The sequence below is a fragment of the Eleginops maclovinus genome, chromosome 4 (assembly GCF_036324505.1).
Source record: "Eleginops maclovinus isolate JMC-PN-2008 ecotype Puerto Natales chromosome 4, JC_Emac_rtc_rv5, whole genome shotgun sequence".
Classification (NCBI taxonomy): Eukaryota; Metazoa; Chordata; class Actinopteri; order Perciformes; family Eleginopidae; genus Eleginops; species Eleginops maclovinus.
Genome location: NC_086352.1, coordinates 18,320,798 through 18,344,128, shown reverse-complemented (window position 1 = coordinate 18,344,128; position 23,331 = coordinate 18,320,798). Strand labels below are relative to the sequence as shown.

At 40.4% G+C, this 23,331-nt stretch overlaps 1 protein-coding gene across 5 annotated transcripts in view; it reads left to right on the top strand.

Annotated features, from left to right (window-relative positions):
• sox6 (SRY-box transcription factor 6) overlaps positions 1-23,331 on the top strand; it is a 134,268-nt gene that overhangs the window by 51,242 nt on the left and 59,695 nt on the right. For 3 of the 5 annotated variants that reach the window (XM_063881476.1, XM_063881475.1, XM_063881474.1), the window contains 2 exons: positions 12,461-12,550; positions 22,070-22,242. In XM_063881476.1, the coding sequence (XP_063737546.1) occupies positions 12,461-12,550; positions 22,070-22,242 (263 nt within the window). The remainder of the gene's footprint in view (positions 1-12,460; positions 12,551-22,069; positions 22,243-23,331) is intronic. The other 2 variants (XM_063881478.1, XM_063881477.1) reach the window with 1 other exon arrangement.

Sequence of the window (23,331 nt, the reverse complement as noted above, 5' to 3'; positions counted from 1 at the left end):
CAGCATTGTGTGCGTAGCCCCAGGTCATTATCCTCTATTACAACAAGCCATGTAATGAGATTCAGAGATGGGTGAAAGCTTTGGAAGAGAATAGGATCAGCGCTAAGCCTGTGGTCTGATTAGCACTGATGAACTCTTGACTCTGTTGTAACACTGTCCCCTGTCAGTGTCACAGCTCCTGCTGACTCCACATGGTGGCTCACTGGAAATTGTCTGCAGGTGCATAATAGCAGCAACAGATTTATTTTCAGGAATGTATTTAGTTTGAATGTAGCCTTAAAAAAAAGGTTTTCCAAAAGGATATCACATACAATGCAATATGTATTATACATTATATTACAAAAAAGCACCCCTTCCCTCCCCCCAAACAGACTGATGCACCTTCTCCCCTCCTCTTAGCTCCCTCCCTTCTCCCCGCTCCTCTCATCCCAGCTGCCATGTCATCTGGTTCTGCTTTATCCCACCTAATTAATAGGAATCTTTGTTATAATGATCTGAGCATGAGCCTCTGACTCTATGCATATGCAATGAGGGCTGAAAATCCAGTTACCTTGGCTGCAGATTTCTAGGCACTCTTTACACATAGCTCTACGCTGCCTCGCTCTGAGTGCAGTATCCTACCGGACAGCGTAATGCCGGGACCCTCCTGGCAGGACACACACACTGGACAAACATCAGTCGCGCACCAGCATCTCTCCTGTGCACCACCTCCTTTAATAATCTGTTGTTTATTCTGTCAATATGATTTCAGCAAGCTACTTATCTTGATGCAAGTAATCTATTTGATCAAATAGCCGATGTCGTGTGTGTGTGTGTGTGTGTGTGTGTGTGTGTGTGTGTGTGTGTGTGTGTGTGTGTGTGTGTGTGTGTGTGTGTGTGTGTGTGTGTGTGTGTGTGTGTGTGCACATGCTTGCATATCCTGTATGTGTCAGTTGGGGCCTCCTTGTGCGTGGGAGTACATGTGTGTGTGTTCTCTTGGCCTGTGGCGTGGTGCAGCAGCCCAGCGGAGCAGTGCTCTGGTCTGTCACTTTTGTTTGAATAGGTAATGTAGATCTGTTCAGGCTGAAGAGACATGAGCTGGAATCGCTTGTTAGGACACATGATCAAAAGCAGCTCTCTGCTCTCTGCCAATCAACCCTCTTGTCACCCTGTGAAGCAGACGTTAAATAGATTTTTCGGCTGTATGCCGCGGGCAGCCTTCCAGCCTGACATGTGAACTTTCAGAAAAAAGATGCCCTGCCCCTCGCTCCTACCTAATCTCACTTTCCCATCCTCTTCCTTCGTGTCCATTTTTTTTTTGCTGTTCCTTTCTTTTTCATCTCCCCTTTTCCATGTTTTCCCTACCTGATCCAGATCAACATTTTCTCTCCTCCTATGATTTTTGTCTCCCACCCCATCTTACTCTCCAGTGACAAAGTTGCTACTTTGCCAGGCTGAGATCAGAGCCCAGGACTAAATGGAGTGGCTGTATGAGGGGAGTAGGGAGCACACAGTGTCTGGTCCTCTGCTGAATTATGTATTTACTATCAGTTCCAAAACAGAGCCCTCACATAACACAGGCACGTCCCCATAGGCCTTTGGAAGCCGACACAGGTTTCACTTTACACAAGCTAAGATATAGATTTTGTTGCCTATTTCAAAACGGGAACCCTTTCTGCTGTCTTGGTCATTCAGATGACAAAACAAGCAGCTGCTTCTTCAATGTGCCATTCTTTGCATTCAAGATCACCTTCCCTAGTTCTCATATTCCGATTAGTCAACAGTAGCAACTGCTGTGGAGCATTCCAGGGGCCATCTTCCCGGGTTTCAGCTGTTGAGCGTGTCCCCCTGCACCCATGCAGCACAAAACTCCCATTGTGATGCTGGCTTACTGGCTGCACAGGAACCCCTTGATAGGAGGAAACGGGTGTCTCTGGGAGACAAATCATGGCCAGGCTTGCACAGAGGCTTGTTTGTCTCCCACTCCCACACCCACACACTAGTTAGTGCAGTATCAATGGGGGGGAAATAGCACAAATATTTATATTTGCTGTTAGAAAAAACAAACAATAGATTTGCCCCGGCGCTGTATGTGGATGACTGAGTGCTGAAATCAGCAGCAGTTTGTAATGGCCTGAGTGTTTTATGTGACACCGCACTATTTGGAGGGACACAGAGATGGTGAAACGCTGACACATAAGAAGGCAGAAGCCATTAATGCTACTATATTTGTCATTGGACTGTGAAGCTTAGAATTGGGAAATAACAGCCTGGTTCTGCTGCCTGTTAAAAGGAACATGAGGAGGGACATAAAGACAAGCTGCACATAGTCAGCACAGTGTAGGAGGAGGGGCTGAGGCGCTCAGAAATGGGGAAACAGGGGCTATTCCACAATGGGATGGAGTGCAGCGGGAGGGCACATGTGTCCTGCTGTGTGTGTGTGTGTGTGTGTGTGTGTGTGTGTGTGAGAGAGAGAATGCCTGCAGAAGGGTTACACAGGGAGACTTGTGTGCCAGCTCAGTATCACTGTCCTAGCTGTGGCATTCAGCTCCCAAGCATTCTCCACACATAACTTGACAAAAGAGCCGGTGTCATCTGACCAAGGATCAAAATAGTGTGAGTGTAACTCACACCCTGGGCACAGACAGCCTCTGTGGCCTGCTAATGATTTCAGAGCACATTGCAGTCTTGTTCTGGAAGTCAGACGTGCGTCAGCCATCCAGCTAAGAGATCCGCCTTCACACAAGCAAACATGACAACTAGTGTAGATGCAACCTATTAACATATTTGCATTGTTTTCCCTAACAGCAAGCACTGATGTCTTACAGCAATCTTAGATGGGTGCCTTTTGAACAAAGAGACTATTTAATCAGCAGTGATGAAACAGATGTTTCCTCCCACTCAATGCTTTTTCTTTCTCCTTGTTCAATAACATTACATGCGCCAGGAGATGAAATGAGGATGTCAGAAGCAACGAATAGAAATGTGTTTTATTGCACTGCAAAGCCTGAGTGCCAATGATAATAATTATTTGACGAACATCATGTCTCTTTGCAAGTACCTCTAGAATAATTTTAAAGTCTGCACCAGCAGGTGGTTAATTTGCTTTAAGACAAAGTCATTAATTGAGCTTCATGACTTGAAAATAAGGATTAATGCTTTGTTTGGGGCCTCCTTTTTTCTATCTTAGGATAATATTAGAAATATAGAAAACTGCGTCAAAAGACTCTATGTTACTTGTATTACATCACCTGTAGACATCACTTCTTTCCTTCTTCTTTGTCATATTCTTCTGGCACTTTGCATCACAAAGTTAAAGGCTTTCTGTTGTGAGCTGGACCAATGAGCTCACTCGCTCATGAGAAGCACATTTCTCCATCCTTGCACAGAAGGTCTCAGTCCGTATGACTCAGTATGAAACAGCAAGGAAACGGGCTGATTAAAAAGAAAGTACAGTGTCCCCTGTTGCTGAACAACTTGAACAACAGCACATTAAGAGACGGAGGTGAAATAAATGACTTTCAATGATTTTGAATGCTTAACTTTAACTCAAAAGTGTTCTGGTTAATTAATTTCTTTATCCAGTATCAGAATAGAACAGTGTAAAAACAATATATTTTTAAAAACTTTCTAATAATTATCATAATTCCTTAATTGTTATGATCAAGCTGTAGAAATGTTCGAAAAATAAATATCTACTATTAGTTGTTGGTTGTGTGCTTTCATCTCTTTTTTCAGAGAACAAACAACATAATAATGGCATTTGGTCTTACAGTCCAGTGAGCAGCGTCTGTGTGTCCTGAACTCTAGCAGCGTATTACAGAAAGTTAGCTGTGAGATTCAATGAACAACTTTAATTGGTTTACTGTTTGAAAATGAGAACTCAAAACAGCAGGAATATAAATTAATTATATCTTCACTTTCAGTTTGCATTTTCATGTTTATCTCAAAATTGGAAATTTACCTAAACTTACATTTAAAAATGTATACAGGACATTGACAGTATGCCATATCACCCCGCTTATTCTTGTAACTTGCTCTTTTTTTAAAATATCTAATCTTGTGGTTCAATCTCTGAAGCGCAACGCCGTGGTCCAGTGTTTATGATGAAATAAAGTTTCCATGTCTGTACCAGACACTTGGCTTCACTGCAAATTGTAATGCATTCATGTGGATCCTATTAGTCTCTTTTTGTCCTCGTAGAGTCAGACACCCATTAATTTACTAAATCACACTGAACAGCTATGATCACAGTAGTCCACATTTTATTCACACATCTATTAATTTAACATAGTTGAATAAATGTGAATGTTTTCGAGCATTGATTAGCAGGCGAGTTCATATCTGACAGTTAAATTGCAGGGTAACCCTAAAAAATCTCTCTATTGCAAGGTACCCAGCAATTACATTTTTGTTTTAAATTATTATAATTTATTACAGTTTGTGAATCCTAATGATTACTGACATCAAATGCAAATTATAAATTGAAATGAAGTCCACATATTCCTCCTTGTAATGTTCATCCTTATAAGTGCTGAGATTCCCGAATAAATATACTTTTTTCTTTCCAGTAAAACAAACAAATGCACACTTGTTGAAACTTAAACACTCGATATATTTGTGGTTTTTTTTGTCTTCATGCTTTTCTTTTTTGTTTTCCTGAACTATTGTTACATAAATTATAAACATACATTTAAAAATTGAAATTAGTAATGTTTTTTGTTTCCCTTTTGCATTTGATCGATAACTGTGTGCAGTTGACTTCCACCACATCAATAGAGACTTTAAAGCAGAGGAGGGGAGGGAAGAGGGAATGAAAAGTTAATTTTGCTATCCAAGCATTTAATGGTCCTAGTTCTTAAAAGTGACCTTGTGGGGTAGAGAGCGGAGCTGCACAGCAGCTCCTTCCAGATGCACACATGGCATCCATCGGGGGCACAATCACGCACAGTCCCAACACCTCAGGCTCGGACATATGTTGAGTTTTATTTCATTCTTCTGACATTAATCCTATTCACCAGCTGTTCTGCCAGCTGCCACTCTCCGGCTTAAGGGGAGATTGCAGTTTTGGGGGCTCTGAGTACTGGTTTATCTTGGCTCCTCATCTGCTCCTCACAAAGTTTTGATTGGATATTTTTTTCCTTGCCCTTCTCTTCCTTCCAGGTTCCTTGAGTTGCATATACTTCCCTGCAACCTTTTTTCTCTATTTCAACTTTTTTGCTTTTGTTTTCTTTTCTGTAATTTGGTTGGATAAAGGATGCCGGCTTCTATTTTAATTTGTGGTCCATGCCCTCTGCAATACCTAAAAGTCTTTAGTATTATTTTTCAACATATGTTTGATAAAGCACAGAATATGTTTTTCAAGCATTAATAGCAAATACCTTCTTCAGTAAAGTAAAGTACAGAGGCTGGTGAATAGGCACTCAGCATGCAGCACACAAGTCTCTTGTTTGCTCCTCAACTTCTTACTGTCAATCTCTCAAGAAAGCATTTGTGAGGAATCACAGCGCTGAAAACCTGCTCACCCCACAGTCATCTAACAGCATTTCTGTAAGATTACCCTGGACATGGCCTCAGCCTGTACAGTTATGATTATTGACATATTGGGTCTGACATATTTCACATTTATGTGCATTGTCTGGAAGCATACTCAAGTGTTCTCAATGTCATTTCTGCTGAAGTACGGCCGGGCAGTCTGCGAGCAAGGGCCGCAATGAATTGATCATTGCTCACTGCTCACTTTAATAATTCAAGCCTGATTGCCACAGAGTGCCGCAGTAAAATGGATTGGGAGAGGTCACATGCTGCTCAGCTCAGGAGGTGAAGCCTCTTGGGGATGGTTAATTCATATATGCTTGATAGACACGTGTCCTATTTAGAGAGGTCAGTGTGCTGTGTTATACGGCTTCTCAGAATGGCCAGGTCAACACTGTGGGATTAACACTGTGGTCATTGCAGATAAAAGCAAGGGATAAGGTAGAAGTTGTCACATAAGCAAGCATCTTTTAGCTACCTCAGGAAAAAACGTAAATAACTAAAAAGTTACATACAAATTGCATTTAATTATCCTACTCAAAATTAGAGCGTTTTTAATTATGGGCAGAAGAAAATAAACCACTTAATTTAAAAACAATTTATTGAATGCAATGTATTAACCACGTTGTATAAGACTGTTGATCCAATATCAGCCCTGAGTTCAGCTTCCACAAAGGAGCTTCTCAAACTCCTATTCATGGAAAGACCTTTGGCTTATCAAGAAACACTACAAATAATCTTCATTCCCTTGTAGAGACTAACAAGGGATGTTGGGAATTTATGAAGGCAGGCATTTAATTCTACTTGAGATATGATATCATCATGTTCAAACTAGGATGTAAGTAAATGAGGCAGCAAATGAAGAAAGAAGAAAGTCTTCCAGCAAGCTCGGATGAATATTCCCATCCATGTTACCTACAATATATTTATAGCAGCTGTTTACATCACCGAAGAGGATAGTCTAGAGGTGACTAACAGAGATGTTCACCAAGTGGAATAATGATTAGGTGTCAGTTAAAGAAAGCCCACCACGAGGTGCAGGTGCTCCACAATACACTGACATGGTTGGACCTTTTTATTTATGCATGCCAGCACTAGAGATTACATATAAAAAAACTGGAATTACCTTACTGCACCAAAAAGTCTTCTAGAAATGGTAGAGGTTATTAAAACTGTTGACAACGAGGAAAGGTAATTGCCTGAAAATGAGCGACAACGCACTGTTGTGCTCAGAAGGTTTTTCCCCCCCCGGCTCCCTCTTTAGCGTTTGCATTGTGCGGCATCACCCGGGTGTGTAACCTATTGCGTTCCAATTGCTCCCTTGCAATTAGTGCCCTTTTTGTCCTCACTTCAATAACGCCATGATTATGGAGACTTCAGGAGTATTTGCAGCATCCAACAGCTGTTGTCTCAGGGACTACCGGCTGAATGACAAAAACATGTTTTCTCTCTGCATTTCACTTCCCTGCTTGCCTCTTGTAATTATTATGTTTTATTTGGTGTGATGATGGGGTCTTGTTTTTAGTGTGTCTGTGATTAAGATATTCAAAAGACTCCTTGGAGTGTGTCACAGTCATTTTCTTTTTTATCAACCTCGACTTTTGATTTGTTTCCCGTGCAGTGCAGTGCTGATGGGAAATTAGACGTCAGCCTATCATTGTCTGACTGACATTCTGAGGGTTTTATCTCTGAGATGGAAACGTACGCCTCAATTAAAGAAATAGTACTGTATCTTACACTGAATGCAGGAGATAATTGTGAGAGCTTTCTAAAACATTACACATGGCAGTGTATCTTAGTCTTTTTATAATTTAGACGGATATGTTTTACATGTGTAATCACATGATTCAGTTAACAAGATGGACCTATAAAAGCATTAATACTATATAGAAAAGTAATTAATGCTTAATTTATGAATGTATAAATCATTGCAAAATAACAGTGATTTGGGTTATTTCATACTAAGTAATGGTGGATATTCCTTTGACCGTTTCTTTCTTCATTAGACCTTTTAGCTTGACAAATTAAGAGACTAAAACCCGTCCACACTTTCTATAGATTAAGATACTTACAATAATTTGCATGTGTAATGTTGGAACATTTTGTACATATAAAAGCTTGTTTAAGGTATTGAAAACCGCTGGTAGATCGGGATTTCTACTGTTTTCTTTTTTTCGTTAAATTGTCGTAATCTTTTTTTAAATAAATAGATTTTTTTCTGTTTCTTTCTGCTAATCTTATCTAGCAGTTACCCTGTACACATTTAAATTGTGGCACATTGGTTAACTACTCAGTTTTGTTGTTCAATTCATACATATTTTCCTACGATAAGTTTAAGATTCTGAGGATAAATGGTTTTGGTCGGCTCTAACTGGATTATGAGAAATTGTAAAAAATGTGCTCCATTCAAGCTGATGCATTTTTAGACAGACTAAATCCCCTTTCCTCGGCTCCTCCATAACTGCAAATAACATTGTTTCCCTATTTGCCTCACAGTGTGGGCCTCTTCATTCTGGGTAGGAAATTATTTATATGGTCAGTGTCAGTTGATCATTGATTTGGTAATTACACGTTTCCCCTTGAGGCTGGGACAACTGATATACAAGGCCAAAGCTAAAGGGGAGGTCTCTTACTCTGTTATCCATGACTTATGGCTAATTCGACTCTTCTAGATAGGCCTCCTTTTTCTGCGAACGGCTTTTCAACACAACAAACACTCAAACATAAGTATCATCTTTCGTCCAGGGAGGAAAGTGCATGCAGAGAGGCTCAGAATGTGGTGGTAGACAGTTGAAACGATTACATTGCTGACAACACAGAGTAATAACACACCAACTGCCGCATGTTGTAACAAACCATTTGTGTGCTTTAAAGCAGGCACAGTCTTTTGAAACATGATGAAGTCTTTCAACACATTTAATAGAATAAAACTGTTTAAGAGATTTAAAACATTGCTCTGTCAAAGTAAAGATGACCATTTCCCCCCAAACAGTGCTGGTATAATTGCAAACTTAAATAAAAACTCTGGACACTCTTCACATCTCTATGGCAATCTGGAGAGCCATTTACAAATGTGTTTGTCATGAATTTCAAGTTCTGCTCTATGACTGTCCCATCCAATTTCCAAATGACAAGATTTGATTTGTTTGTGGCTTCATTTATTTATCTATTTGGTCTTCCACTCAGTGATTTGAGCTTTTCTACAGTTTTTGATCATCGTTTGAATTAATTACTCTGTTTAGGGCAGCTATACAAACATAAATTAGCAAACGACTTTCCCCTACTTTTCCTTCTCAAGCCACAGGCATTTATAGCTAACTACCACTCAATTTAATAACATGTATGTGAACAATAAAAAAATTAATTCACATTATTAACTGGTGCATTAAAACACCAGAGGGTAACAACAGCAGGGGCGTAAGAAATATGAGAGGGTAATCAATTGTCCTTCAACACTGCGAGGACAGACAGTTAATGTTAACCTGCCTCTTAGCTTCACTTCTGTGGTTTATACTGAACACGATATTCTGGCAGCACAGACTGCCAGGTGCTGAAAGCTTTGTTTATGTCACACATCAACCAAGAAACATTCCTTTGTTGAGATTTATGAGGATCATTAGCTCTGTTTTTAATACAGTAAAAAAATGCTATAGCCTTATCTAGCCAACTCATCTGAGCTTAAGGTGTCTCAATCCCTGCGCCTGTTCACCCACATCAATAAGATCACAGAATACCTGCACAGGAAAGCTGTATACCACAGATGACAGCACTGATAGAAGATAAACATATTGAATTTAGCAGTAATAAACCAGCGTTCGCTATTCACTGTCTTCTGTGCCACTTGGATATGCTTCAAAAAATATTGAGGAAAGGGTTCAGGGTATTTTTCCAGCTATACGGCCCAAGCCCCAAAGAAGAGACAATGAGACCCAGTAGGCTAAGTAGTCCAGAAACCATTCCCCTCTCAATGGGAACACGTCTTGGACACACACTCCAATAGTTTTGTCTTGTATGTTGCTATCTGTGCGAGCTGCAGAGTGGAGGGGGTCTCTGCCAGACGAGGGTCCATAGGGACCATTGGAATCACTGGGGCTGGAGGAAGTTGGTCCGGGTCCAGTGGGGCGATCTGGGCTTGGTGACAAGCCAAGCTGTCTACTGCAGGGACGCTGGGAAAATGTAAATAAGAGCCTGATAAGGGCTATTGTTTTCATTCCATTCTCATCCCAGCTGAATGGCCTGCTCCCCAGCCACAGAGCATTTTATCTCGAGAGGGGGAGGGAAAGAAATAGAAAGGGTGGGGGTGCGAGAGATTTAAGAGCCCCCATAGGAAAATAAAAATAAACTCACTGGACTCTTCTCTTGTTTAAGCTAATTCCCCAGATTGTAATGTCCTACTTTGAAAGGACAAGAGCAGCAAACTCTTCTTAACACTAAACACTTCAGAAGTTCTGCTCTGTCTTTTCTAATTATGTTTGCCTTTCAAATCCATTAGCATTTATATATTTTATATCTAAAACTTTAAGATTAAAATTAGAAATAATTTGTTATTTAATGGTGAATACAGTATGTACCATTTTATAACATTCTCTGTGTCATAACCTGACAGTAATTACTATGTTGATACTAACCAGTGTTTTCTATTGGCATTTATAATTTATCCAGAAAAAAACAGGCAGGCATTTTAGAAACTGAAATAGCATTCCTCCTATTAATCTAAATTCTTTTGAAAAATAGGCTGTGGAAGGGTGTTTTGAAAAAAGCCAGACATCTGACTCATTTACTGTTGTCCTCCAGCACGCCTGCGCTAAGGTTGCTCTGCTTTCACCAAATCCATTTTTGGTTGCCTGTTTTGTCCACGCTGTTCGAACACTGAAAGAGGTTTGAGAGTTATTTTATAGACTAATCCAGGTCATTATTCACCTCTCCCAGGTGGAAGGCAGGGAGGACAGCGGTGCATTCCAGCTGTATTCTCTCCTGTTGGAGGACTTGGCAGGTTGCGTCTGGCCCGGCGGAGGGGATGGAGAAGTGAGGGAGCGGCAGCTCTCCTGGGAGGGAGGTGGAAAAAAGGGGGAGGAATGGAGTAGAATGGAAGCTGGCACCACATTATCTCCAACAGTTGGTGCATTCCTTAATGATCAAGTGCTGGAGCAGCATCTGCGATGAAAGTGTGTGTGTGTTTACGTATGTGTGTGTGTGTGTGTGTGTGTTTGTGTATGAGAGGGAGCATATGTGTTCATATTAACATATGCTCCCTGTGTTTATTTAATTCCCCTTTACACCACTTATAAAATAAGCCTTTTGTGTGCTTTAGGGGAGAAAATGTCATGCACTGATGTTTTTCTGTCTTTAAAAGGATTATGATTTGAGGGGAGTTTGTTTTTCCGGGAGAGGAAGATGTCTCACCCAGGGGTGAGGCACAGGGAATAAACGTCGAGCTCTGCTACCCCCTCCCCCTGCCCCTAACCCCTGTTTTAAGATCTGTGATCTTTGTGCCATGGAGGGAGTTAACAGAAACATACACAACATACACAGGCTTTTCTTTCTCCCTCGCTTAGGGTCAAGGGGACAAACTGTGAGTTGGGAATTGGAAAGTCAATAAAGCAGAAGTAATGTTATAATGACCCTGAGTTGAAGATGTCCTGTCGACCCCCATCACATTGGAGGAAATGGACAATCAAACAAAACGGTCACCCTGCTTGATCTCTCTAAAAACCATCCTTAAACAAGGCAACAAGAACTACTGACCCCCCTGTTACTCCCAGATCCTCTGAAGTCACTCTGTTTGTCAAAGGGAACAACAGTGTTTGGTTTTGTGCAAGAGATGTAAAAGACGGATAAAAGGAAACAACAGTGGTTTACATTCTTAACATTACAAATCTCCTCTGTGTTTGATGTCAAGGACGATATTGGTGAAACGGGAAGAGTTCAGAATATAGCATGTGATGGGGCCTCCTCAGTCTGCCTCTCTGTTTCTCAGATTTGTACAATTATGTGCAACTTGGAACCAAAACACATGATAACTACGTTAAATGTAAAAAGGCTTTGAATTGAGTCTTTTTGATACCAGAAGAGTATTCATAAATGAGCAACTGTTAGATTTGTGGTCAGCCTATTCATAATGGTGCCCCGGGTCTTTGTGGTAATAATTAGTGTGTCTACTTCGGTTTTGTATTTTGCTCCAAATCCAGAGAATTTCCTATATCCTGAGGGATCATTTGAAACCAGGGGACCATTTCTATAGAAATCAGCACATATTCATTAGACAGTATATGTTTTCCAATAATTATTTTTTACTAAAAGATTCTGAATGACTGGACGCTGCATGTCTTATGATGATATGGTTCAGATTGGAGGCAGTTTGAAGAGACAGTGTCTCAAGGTGGAGGGGTGGAAGGGTTGGAGGCTAGCTTGTGCTGCTGGTGTTTGATGAGAACAGGCTGACCCCTAAGCAGTGCAGGGACGGTGAAGGCCTGGGTCAGCCGGCCCAGTGTGTTCTTTATCAGCTACCCCAGCGACAGCATGGCAGATTGCAGCCATTCCTCCTCTGATTCATTGTCTGCTGGACAAATGTTAATTGTTTTCATCATTGGCAGCTAAACGAATGCGCGGACGTAGCCAGTCTCACTCCTTGCCTCCCACTTAATGTGCGTCTCTGCCCTTATGCTATCCCCACAATGCCTGCTTCCCTCCTCCCTCCACCCTTAGCTCATCTCTCGACTGCAGAGTCTCTTTTAATGTTCGCAATACCATCAAGTAAAATACTCTTTCATGTGCTACACTGAATCTTTCTCATTTCGATTTAGGCGAATAGATTTAGAGATTTATAACAAACTATAAAAACGGAATATACAATATTCCTTTATCATAGTAAAATATTAAAATCCAAACAGGTACTTTCCTTTTTATTCAATTTAAGTACCATTTTTTTTCTTCTTTTTTATTAAAGATTCCTCATGCATGGAGAAACTTCTTTCTAAAGAGTGGAAAGAGAAGATGGAGAGGCTCAACACCAGTGAACTGCTGGCAGAAGTAAAAGGTAGGAGTACAAGGACTGCAACACCCAAACACAACTTTAAACTGTGTTTACAAATCACTCATTCGTATCAAACATACATACATAATCTATAATCTCAGACACAGCCTTGTACTCTGAATTAAAACAAAGGCCTTTGGCTGCCCTCCTCATTCATTTCTCTCCTTTTTTTTGGAATGCTCAACTCTGTTCAGAGTGCCGTCTTTAAAATTGCAACCAATGTGGACTCATTCTGAAGCTCTGTGTGCTTGTCGCAGTTTATTTTGTTGTCCCTTCAGACGGCCCTGAGCCTAGCTTCTCTGCCCTGGTACATGCAGTGCGTTCATGCCGCTCTGGTAATTGTTGAACCCAAAGTGTGCTTGATGTAAACAGTGCACGGCTGGGCTGAGAGGAGAGAAGCCGTTAAGAGAGGAGAGGAGACGGTGACGCACAGAGTCGTCTCCTCTGTGGGTCTGCGTTTGAGTGGAATGTCTTGACTCCGACAGTGAACGCCCCGGCAGCGTATCAATTGCGGCACGGCAAAGCGCAACTCAGCACTCCCCCAAAATCTCTGTTTATGACAGGGTGAAGGTGGGCCGAGGATGGGCAGGGCCGCTGCTCAGTCCTTAGCACTGACTGTTACTGAGAGTGTGTGTGCTTATACAGCACAGCGAAGCACAATAACAGCTGGCTGATAACAGCAGGCTGTCACTGGCTCGCTCACTCTCCCTCACTCACTGCTTTCAATATAAATATTTGAACTCTCGATAACATACTAACATCTTTTATCATCAACATTTCATCAAGACTTTTCACAAACCAATTGTGCTAAATTGTTTATTTTTTAAAACAAGGATTGACATACATAAATAAACCTGTGTTTGATTTTAATTATTGAATTACAGAGGAGAGGGAAAAAAGGCTGTTGAATGTTCTAATAAGTTTATTTATTGGCAATAACCTTAATGAACTGAAGGATAAATCATTGCTTGGTAAACTAGATTCATTGTACCTGCTCTAGTATGTTGTATGCCACCGTAGATCAAAGTGCAATGGGTAAAATGTTTTAAATGATTTAGCCTTTTGAAAGCCGGTCTGTTAAATTACAGGCAGGGCATTTCTGCTGTTTGATGAATGGGAACGGGAAGGTTACTTGGTGGTCTGTAAATAGGTAGGGAGTCTGATAATAAACACTATGGCCTCTGTCTGTTGATGAGTTATGGAGACAGTCTATACACCACAGTTACAAATATAAATGCTTCTCCTATCACAGTGGCAGCCTTAGATTTTTTATTAGCATGCCATTTCATATGACTGTAGACATTTCAAAGGGCTGCTTTGTGCTCCCCCTTACAAATGTCTCTCTCTCTGCGTTTGATGTCTGCCTGATGTAAATACGGGCAATTAAAAAGGAGCCCAGGGTTGGAGACGCACAAGGTCCGCCTAATTAGAACACAAACAAATGTACATTGCAGAAAACCACCTTATGATTAAGATCTAAAGTGTTATGATGAATCAGAGGTTCAATTAATTGTTAGGTTAAAATCTGTACAAAAGACAAACATGCCTTTAATAAATGAAAGAAAGTATGAATAAAGACTGACATGCAGATAAAGACTACAGTACTGGCACAACGGCCTTGTGTATTCTATGCTTATCGCTCACCAATTCCTTCCCTAATTATACTGTGCACCTTATAGGCTACCTTTTGACATTGTTCCACTAAAAACTTGAAAGATAAGTAATTGTGTAAGTGCAGAGGCGAGTGGTGGAATTTGTCTGGTGAGGAACCAATTTAGTCTTGCTCTAAGGAAAAATACATAAATGAAAAACAATAGGTGTGACAGAATTTGTCCTGGGGCTTTTGCCCATGAATAGAAAGACATTCTTTAACTGCAGTTGTGTTCAAACATGCCCTGAATACTTTATCCTGTTGAGATGAACACACACGTACTGTAAATAAACAAAACAAAACAATAGTATCAACATCACAGATTTGCTTTCAAAGTATGTGAACCCAACCAACCATTAACCTCTTACAGATGACACATCTATAATTATAGCTTATTGTCATGTGGGTGTTTGGCTACATAATGTGCTGCTTCCGAGGTAAAGACATACTTTAGCTTCTACAGTCAGTAGAAACAATCGTAGTAATCCAGTAGAAGCAGGGTGCTTAAACCAGACATGTAGAATGGTGTTATTAAGGGTTAATGATCACGAATCTCCATCTGCCTTTTGTTGTATGCTGTTAGGGCTTAGCATCAGCAGGGAATGCAAAAAAGAGGGCTTGAGAAGGAGCATTAGTGGCAGATTTCTTTTCACCAGTCAATTCCAGAGCTAACTGTTTGTTTTCATACCTGAGCTTAGCTGTCAATCTGCTGGAACGATGAAGGAGGGAGATGAAATCTCCTGAACAAAACCACAGAGCAAGAAAGGGAGGCCGGCTGGAAGGGCTCCAAACCACAGAAAGCAGCAGATAATGGCAGGCAAGGTGGAAGGAGGAGTGCAAGAAGTAGAGAGAAAAAAAGATTTTAGACGGGTACTTAGACATTTACTATTATAAACCTCAAAGAGATGCAAAGCCCCCATTTTTCACATGATTTAGGAGATGTAGAATAATTGTGTCCTTGTGAGTATATGTACATATATATATATATATATATATATATATATATATATATACGCACACATACATGCATGTGTCAAATGCATACAAATATATTACACAGCGTCCTAAGGCAGATAAGGTTGCTCTCTGTTACATGCTTGCTATGTGCAGGGTCTTTGGGCCTCATACTCAACAGAGCTGTTTAAGTTTCCCTGCTGAGTGCCAGTTTCCCGGACCCCCATTGGGGGAAAAAAAAAAGAAGCAAAATGCTCAAGTATTTACCCAATCATCAAGAAAAAAATGTGGTTACTAAATTGGAACACAAGCTGTATTCATTCTCTTGGAATTTGCAAAAAAAATTCAAATAAGAAAAACGCTTAACTTTGTACACTAGTTTTGAAATGGCAGCTTGAATTCTGAAGCAGAAAAATCGAGGCTCTTGCACTGTCACAATCAATTTGAGAATGGTGTCCACATGACAGTGCACGCAGACAGTCCTGTGGCAGGCAGATAAGTGGAAGCTGTTTAGGAGGAGAACACAGGGCAGGGAAGGGCGGTAGCTGAGACTGATTTGACGCTGGCCCTACCTGTACTGGCTTTACTCCTGCACTCACAGAAAGGAGTCCACTGTGTGAACACAGAGCCCATATTGTTCAGCCATAAAGGTTGGCTTCAAAACATGATTATTCACTTCAAAATGAAACTTTATTCCTAATGGCTTCCATATAGTGAGGTTTTGATGCCACTGGAGATGCACAGCACAATGCCAGAGCACACATTTTCACTGACACTGAACATAAGAGCTTAGTAGTAAAATAATGGTGTATTTTTACAACACACTCTATATAAATATTATGCATATAATGTTTACTCAACATACAAAAACATTCACACAAACAGCACAAAACAGTATCTGTCCAGTGGCTCCAGTCAAAAATGCCTCAGTTAGCATTTTCTCCACAACACTTCAGTCAACTGTTTGCCCTGTGCACTCAGGTGAAATATGAGCCACAGTAAATCATTATTCCTCAGGCCACATTTGCCAGATGAATGTATGTGAGTGTTGGACTGTGTGTTTTTCTCCTCTAATGAATTGAGGAATTTAGCTTGTGGCAATGGAGGTAAAAAGGGAACTGCTGTGCAAGTGTGTGTGGGTTCGTGTGATAGGGTTCTCTGTTTGTATTTTGAATTCTATTCCAGTGGTTTGTCATGGTTTGGTTAACTAATGACTTGTAAAGTTGTATGATACATTTCATGGAAACAAGCGTATTACTCCTGTTTTCACTTGAAAAGGATGTTAAACATTTACGGAGCTGATTAAAACACACCTGTCATTTATTAAAGACAAATTCCCTTAAAAGATTGATCAGCTTTCCCCCAGCAGAGCAAATCCTATGTTAATACTAAGGATATAAATGAAGTTGATTGTTAGATATGAAGATATAATTAACTGAAAACAGTTGCAAACATCTGAATAAAAGTGCATGCAAATTAGCGAAGGGAGTTTTTCAGATCAGTTATTTTCACATTCTCGATGATACTTCTTGAATTGCAAGCTCAGCTTCCTTTTCCCCCGCACACTATAATCCGCTTTTCTTTTCAAGAGAAATCATGCAATACAGTCCAAAGAAATTCTGACTGATGAATCCGAGTTAAACCTCTCACATGTCGGTACAAGGAGTAAGAATATCACCAGAAAACGTAAGAATTCAAATCCAAATGTTACAGTTAATAGCTGTATAACTGTTGCAATATTTGAATTTGTTTTTATTCCGACCTTAGTAATAATAAAATCAACTACCTTTTTTAAACCTTCTGTATAAAAATGTAACATGTGAAAGAAAGTCAATATGAGAAATTCAATTCTCACATTGACTTTCTGTGAGAAAGCGTGTACACGGTATACGACAACTTCCACAGATTTCATTGTCGACTAAGAAACATTTTATGCCATTTGCAAATTTACAAAATTAAAAATGTTTTACTATAAACCTACAGCGTTTTTTATGAAGAATTTTGAAGTTACTTTACATATAATATAAACATAACAAAAATGTTGAAGCTATTTAAACATGCATTTTACAGTGCAGAGTATTTGTCTGGACACTTTCTAATGAAGTGCTTTGCATGAGAGGGACCTTGAAAAATGTTCTATTTTAAGGGCACAGGGGTTAGACTGATTACCATGAAGTCAGAAGAGATGAATAGAAGGATTGGAGACAACCTTTGTTTTTCTGTCATATGCCTTGAACACATACAACATCCTGCATGGTGGCAGGGTCCATGGTTCGTGGCACTGTATTATAGATTGAAATAATAATTTATTCAATAAATGAAAGACCAGAAGTAAAGTTTTTGTGCAGGATTAGTTGTTTGTCCTCAGAGTGAATTTCAGGAGCCTTTCCTGTGGAGTAATATGTTCAGGTCGAAACTCGATCTTGGCTTTGATGAAGTACCTTGTCCAGTGTCATGGGTAGACACTGAAGTGCTGGAGCTTCTACATTAACATAATTACACTGAAGATTGAGGCTTCTGCTATCATCAAGATATTAGTCTCCGTCAATGTTCAGCATGAACAGTAAAACCACAGTAGATGAAGTGTGCTTTTATTAATAACCTCTCCATATGCCAATCAGATTTTCTTTAAAAACAAATCTTCTGCTGAGCAATTTACATAATTTTGTAAAAGTCTTAAAGTCCTATCTGTCAATACTCAAATCCATGTGAACACACATACAGATAGACATATAGAAATGCTATTGGAAGCTTATAGTCGCAGTCATTTAGCAAGTCAAAAGCTGTCACAAGGCTCAAGCACAAATATTTTTGTGGTTTTAAACTGGACAAGATCAGACTTTTCTTTAAAAAGAAAATGGGCAGTTTCTCAGAATAAATGTTCATACATTATATGAAAGCATATGGACTGAGGATCATTGCCGCCAGTGGATGACACGTGCTTGTGAGTCAATGCTCATGCTTGTTAATGGGGTTTTATTGGCAAGATTAACGGCTTTTATATCATGGTAGAGGCAGGGAGCCAGGTAAAACAGCTGTTGCTCATATTGTCTTGGTTGTAGGGCATGGAGACACGTTAACACCATATAACTGGAAACACATATGGCCTTGTAGCATTGTTGAACAAGTGTATATAGCTGTTAAAAGCGTAAGGATACCATAAACACAGTTCTTGTTATTTTAGCTTGGGTTTCTGCCATACTAAAGGCTTAATATGACATTTTTCTCTGACCCAACGCAGAACATCTTTCAGTCATATTCCATATCACAAAAGCGATTTTGATACAAAGATTGGCTTGCCTTCATGCTTTTGTTGAAGTGGTTTATGTTTTTGAAGAAGGTATGTGAGCAGAAAAATCTTTCTATTTTGAGGAGAAAAGAAATACCAATAGATGCCATTTGCTGCAACTCAATTGGCTCTTTGTGTTTTACAGAGAAAGAGGGTCACATGACCGCGTAGTTCACACACGTATGCATTTACTCAGAGGCATGAAGCTTTTATCGATTGGAGCAGCCGGCAACACACATCTGTACACACTCGTGTCTAGATTCACACACTCCTTAGAAGAGCAGAGAGAGAGCCTAAGCTCACAAGGCATTAAAGTTACGTGCGGTCTGTGGATACAACTTGGTACAATCGGAGCATTTAAACAAGTCTTTATTTACTTAGGATGCGCTTGCAGCATATGGAAGCATCCACATTAGCTGACTGATAGAGACAAAGAATTTCCAGTGTTCTGGCGCTAAAAACTCAATTCAGATCTGGTCATAATGGCTCAGCTGTCTTAACCAAAGGAAGGGAAGAGAATAGGGTGCCTTGTGATTTTCCCCCTTTTCACCCTCACCCTCCCTCACTTTCCTTCTTTTTTTGTGCCTGAATCTTTTATCTGTGTTATTCACTCGGGACTCTTCAAAGTAACAAGCCCCCTTCTTTTTCCCGGTACTGGTCTTGGAACCCAAATTAGAGACTGCTTGATTAGAGCAGAGAGGAGGTAGCCAAGAGAGAGGGAGATGTGGGTATTGGACAGAACAAATCGCACCCCTACAAAGTGCCTTTTATCCAAAGACCCCAAGGCTCAAATACCCCCAGCCCTCCCCAAGCAACCATGGCTATGCTTGTTTTCCTCTTATCATTTATTTAGTCACCCGTCGTTGATGTTTTCTGCCCTACTTTGTGACGTTTAAAAGAGGAAATCATCTCAAAAGGTGAATGCTGAATGCGTTGAGAGTGAACAAAACAGCTTTACGGTCTCCTCCTCTTCCTATGTGTCAATCTAACATCGCTGGAGTTGACACGGTGGCCTGAGAAAAAAAAAGAAAAGCACCAGCACAGCTTGACCGCTCACTCCTGGGATCCTCTTCCTGTGTCAGGCTGGTATTGTCCTACTGGGCTTCAGTCATCTAACAGGAGGATGTCACAACATGTTAGGTCTGGGCCGACTGCGCGGGTTTATGTAGCGCCAAGGCATTTCTGGGCTGTCTGTCTGCCATCGGAAGCGCAATGTGAGGAGACATGTTAACGGGCAGACCCCAGCCCCACTGCTGTTAAAAGCCATGCAATATGCAGGAAACTGCCTCTTTTGTCAGCAGGCTGGTCAGACACAGACCACGACTCTCCTTTTCTGCACCACCCAATAAAAGTTTTATCTGCATTTTAAAGCTGATGCATAATTTAAAGCAGGAAGAAAGAGATTTTTATCCCCCTACAAAAAACATAAGCGCCTGATTTTCTTCTAAGTTTGGATGTCTTGATGTTGAAATTCCTCCACCAGCTTTTTACATTTAGATGCCAATAAAAGTTTTAATAAAATGTTCACTGTTAGCAAAGTGTTTAAATATTAGATTGAAAGAAGAAATACGAAGCCCAAATTTTAATATAGAGGACAAGGTAGACCTCTGATAGTTTAGCTCAACATCAAAACAAAGAGCCCTATGTTAGTATTGTTTTGGTGTTGGAGCAAGACGAACCTCTTCACACTATTCGTTTTCTATTCCTTCTCTGGACACTTAGCACCAGTTTGCCTGCACATAGATGCACTCAAACACAAAATATATGTGCTTTTTTGTTTTTTTTCCACAGAGTTGATACTTTGAAACTAGTGAGTGATCTTCAGAAATGTGTAATTAGGCAGGCTGAGAGGGCGTCAGTGAGTCCAGATGTCTAGTTTCAAAATCAAGGTCACCTATGCTGCCCTGAAGGCATGATGGCCATCATCTTCATCTCGATGAGAATTTTCTTTCTCTGTTCTTCCTTTCTCCCCTCCTGTCTTTCTTTCTTTTTTTCCCCCACAGTATTGATAGCCGTGATTTATTGTGACAACGACTGATGTATCTTGCTAGTGACCTGTAAAAAGCAGCTCCTTCATGGACACAGCCAAAGGTTAATAAAATTGGTGCTGATTGTATCAATTTTACAGATAAGCCATTCACAACAAGTGTAGTCGGGTGAATAAGAAGTCAATTCAGGCCTTACAAACTGAACACTGGCTCAATGAATAGCTGCTTTAAGGTGCTTTTTTTCTTTAGGAGGATAAATAGAGAATTGCAGCTCTCTTCCATTGCAGCAGGCAGCGGAGGCAGAGCGGGGCGAACCGAGGTTCAGACAAGCCTGCCAGTAAATTGCCCTGAATGGGTTCTGGAGGTTGACAAGCCCTATTAAGACAAACGGCTTTCCTCATCGGAGAGATAAAATAAATCAGGTGTTTAGTCAAATTAAAATAGTTTGAGTGGAGAGGGCCCCAGGGAGCTCTCGGAGAAACTCAAGGCAGATGTGGCCAGAGACGAGAGGAAGACACCCAGGAAAGAATTCAGCTCCTGCTGGCTCCAAGCCAATCTTCACTGTACTGTTATCTGGATCTCTATCCTTTTATCCTTTTCTCTCCCGCTCTCTGTGTCTTCTGTCGGTTTTCCCATCTCTTTTTTTTGGTATGTTCTCCCAGATCAGCTTGTCACACAGGAGTGCAGTGGGAGGAGAGTGAGTTACTGTCTAGCCTCTCGCTGGCAATTATGTTGGCGGTGTAAGTCAATGGTAGGATCACTTAGCATTGATTAGGCGCAGGGAAAGAGCAGTGCAGCGGAGCTGCTCTCTCTCTATCACACAGTGTGGACATGTGGCTGTAGAGAGAAGTAAGCCTATTGGTCTGTCATTGCTTTTATATTTTTCAATTATGCATAGAGTAGCTACACAGATAATAAAATAAAGAACGCATTGTTCAGTTCTCCTTTAAAATGTTATAATCATAGTGCACAGAGCATATTTGGTGGTTAAATATCCTTTTTGTTGCGTTTTGTGACAAATATGAACAACCATTTTAGTCTGTTCCTTCTGTAATGGGTTGGAAGAATAGCCATACAATAAAAAAATGTTGTATTTTTTGGGCTTACACTGACTCTTAACACTTTTCTTTATATTCACCCCTGGAAGTCTGACATAAGCTGTCATCTCAGTTTGACAGCTCCCCGCAGCTCTTTGTCTATATGCCGGGAACAATTCCTTCCCTTTCTTCCTGTGAAAGCTATGAACACTAGCTACACTAAGTAGATAACTCCAGGCTGTGTGTGACCTTAACACTTTCTAGTGAATTCTCTCCAGTTGGTTGCCGCCTCTGTGGTTTTCTTTGTACGATATATTGTGTTTGGCACTATAGCACAATGTGATGATCGGTGTGTGCAACATGTTCACTTTTCCAAATGTAGTAGTTTATAATGACCTATGCTTACTGCAAGCTTCTTTTTTTTACAGAAGCGTCAACCTTGTTTTTGTTGTTAAGGCCACTATGAAATCTTTTCTGTATTTATTTGTTTTCCTAGGTATACCTAGCACATACCTATCTCTCTATATTTATGACTCAGGCTGTCCCCTTTTTACCAATTGTTCCTTTTCACCCCTGACAGTGCTCTCTCTATTGCCTCACTAGGAACTCCAGAGAGCCTGGCAGAAAAGGAACACCAGCTCTCTACAATGATCACCCAGCTGATCAGCCTGCGAGAGCAGCTCCTGGCTGCCCACGACGAACAGAAGAAGCTTGCCGCCTCACAGATGGAGAAACAAAGGCAGCAAATGGAGTTAGCTCGTCAGCAGCAGGAGCAGGTAACCGCTCACTGTTTAACTTTTCTCATTTTCAGAGTATCTCCTGTTGCACTCCAGCTAATAGCCTTTTCCTTTTCACCGTATTCCATATTTCACAAAAGAAAATGTTCCTTCCTTTCTTCATTACTATTTAAAATATCCATTCCACGCCCTTCCACGTTTCTACTTGTTTACTCTGTTTCCCATTTCATCTCTATAATAAACCCTGTTAAATCAATTTAAAAAAAAACTTATTACATTTCATGCCTGAAATATGCCAATAAAATCTTTCTCCTTGGTAGGGATATAGAATATTAGATTTAAGAGATTTTATATTCTACATAACCTCAGATATTTCTGTCATGCTCTTTCGCCCACATTTATGCTGTGTGCTAGGAAAAATGTTATTATGACTTGTACTAACAAATGCGACGGAATGTGCAAATGTAACGTTATATTAAACACGGAAGTCCTCTATATCTTATGAATCGACTCCTATTAGAACAAGCCTGGCATTAGATTTGCAGCACAAATCAGGCCAATGAGCCATATTGTACAAATCAGCAAATTAGCAGAGGCCATGAAGTGTGTTAATGTCTGGGAAGAAATAAGGACACAAACTATCCACATGGGCGACACTTTTATTATCACCAGCCACCCTAATGGCTATGAGTCAATTATCAGCAAGGAGTTCACTCAGAGTTTTCTCAACACGCTCTCAGACCTTCCTGTGTTAAATGAAAAGATAGACCATATACCTTGGAGTGATGCATTTGGTCATAGTACACTAATAATACATTAACAGTATTGATTTCTTTTTCAATCGATGATGTTCATTTGCAAACTACACTCAACTCGGTAGACTTTGTGGACATTGCAGCATAAATGAACAGTGATATGAGATATTTTATTATTTGATCTTATTTCAAAATGGAAAAACATTAATAAAATGGAAGAGAGAGAGAGTGATAGGGGGAGAGAGGGAGCCCGCTGAGAGCCAGCGTGTCATCAAGCCATCAAGATACAACACAGTAATTAACTGTTGACACTTGTGAGGAAGCCAGCACAAATTAATCTTGACACATTTGCAGACGACCGATATCTTACAGT